The 1129-nt window shown below is 44.5% G+C and overlaps 1 protein-coding gene across 1 annotated transcript in view; it reads left to right on the top strand.

The window, feature by feature from the left end:
* SEC31B (SEC31 homolog B, COPII coat complex component) overlaps positions 1–1129 on the top strand; it is a 64573-nt gene that overhangs the window by 18037 nt on the left and 45407 nt on the right. Inside the window, exon 4 of the mRNA XM_025209231.1 lies at positions 1018–1129. This exon is cut by the window's right edge and continues 104 nt beyond it. Coding sequence (XP_025065016.1) covers positions 1018–1129 — 112 coding nt within the window. The remainder of the gene's footprint in view (positions 1–1017) is intronic.

The following is a 1129-nucleotide window of genomic DNA, read 5'->3' as shown; positions in this document are numbered from 1 at the left end:
TCCTGCTGATATGCCAATACAGAAACTGGATTTGAGAAGGGGCTGGGTAATTCTATGCATGGTGAGAGAGGGGCAATCAAATTTACAGTGTGTAAGCTCATTGCATGTCAGGGCCTGGAAGGAATCCAGTACCCCTCCTCTAATATCTGAGCAATACACTGTGGCTGAGTGGGTAGAGTTTGGCAGCTGTGCTCTGATGGGGAACTGGTCTATCCAGATTAACTGCTGGGAAAGTCTGAGGGGACTCCAAGGGGTTCATATTGGAGGAGCATTGGTTTGTATCACATGGAGTAGTTTGAGGATATGAAATAAAGAAAGCTGTGGGATGAAGTGAAATTGTGTGTGAAGGTGCTATGGGTAAACTAACCCATCAGACACATTTTTAATAGGAAGTAAGGTCCTAAGGTTTGTCCATACTGGGGATATTTGAAAACATGTAGCCACATCCATGCACTATAGATGGCATACACCAGTATAAAGGGGGGCTTACCTTGGTGCAATTTATCCTGGTTTGAAACTAGGATATATCCCACTGGTACAAGTTCCCCTTCATTCATTTCAAGGCCAAAGGGAATGGAGTGTGTGTGTGTCTAATGTGACTGCTTATACATAACTGGCTGGAGGATATTATCCACTGATTTCTATCCCATCCCCCCCAGCAAATCAGCAGAGCATATCTACGCTGCTACAATGTCATATTTCCATCAGTGGAAAACACCTGCATAAAACAGCGCTGCCTTGGCTGACTTATGAATTTCTTTACCTGTAAAGCTTTTGGAAGGCTTGTTTCTTTTTTTGCATGGAGGAGGAACCATTGCCTCCTGAAGAGTGGCCCTTTAAAATGCAGAGGCGTAGATGACTTCTTGGTACATTTGAAGCCATGAGATACAAAAGCTATTTTCTAGTGCTGGGATTCTTAGGAAAGGCCTCTGCTTGCAAGGTAGGGTGAGCTGACTGACTAGGTGTTCTGGCGTTGCCCTGAGTTTACTCTAACCCATTTTCTTTCCCTCTCATTTTAGGTTTCATAAGCTGATCTGGGGCAGCTTTGGAAATGGGACCTCCAGTTCCTCCGGGGTGATTATAGGTGGAGGAGACAATGGAGTATTAACAATGTACAGTGCTTCACAGA

Source organism: Alligator sinensis, unplaced genomic scaffold (genome assembly GCF_000455745.1).
Source record: "Alligator sinensis unplaced genomic scaffold, ASM45574v1 scaffold264_1, whole genome shotgun sequence".
Lineage (NCBI taxonomy): Eukaryota > Metazoa > Chordata > Crocodylia > Alligatoridae > Alligator > Alligator sinensis.
The sequence above is the reverse complement of the archived record's forward strand: the minus strand, read 5'-3'. Positions and strand labels throughout refer to the sequence as shown.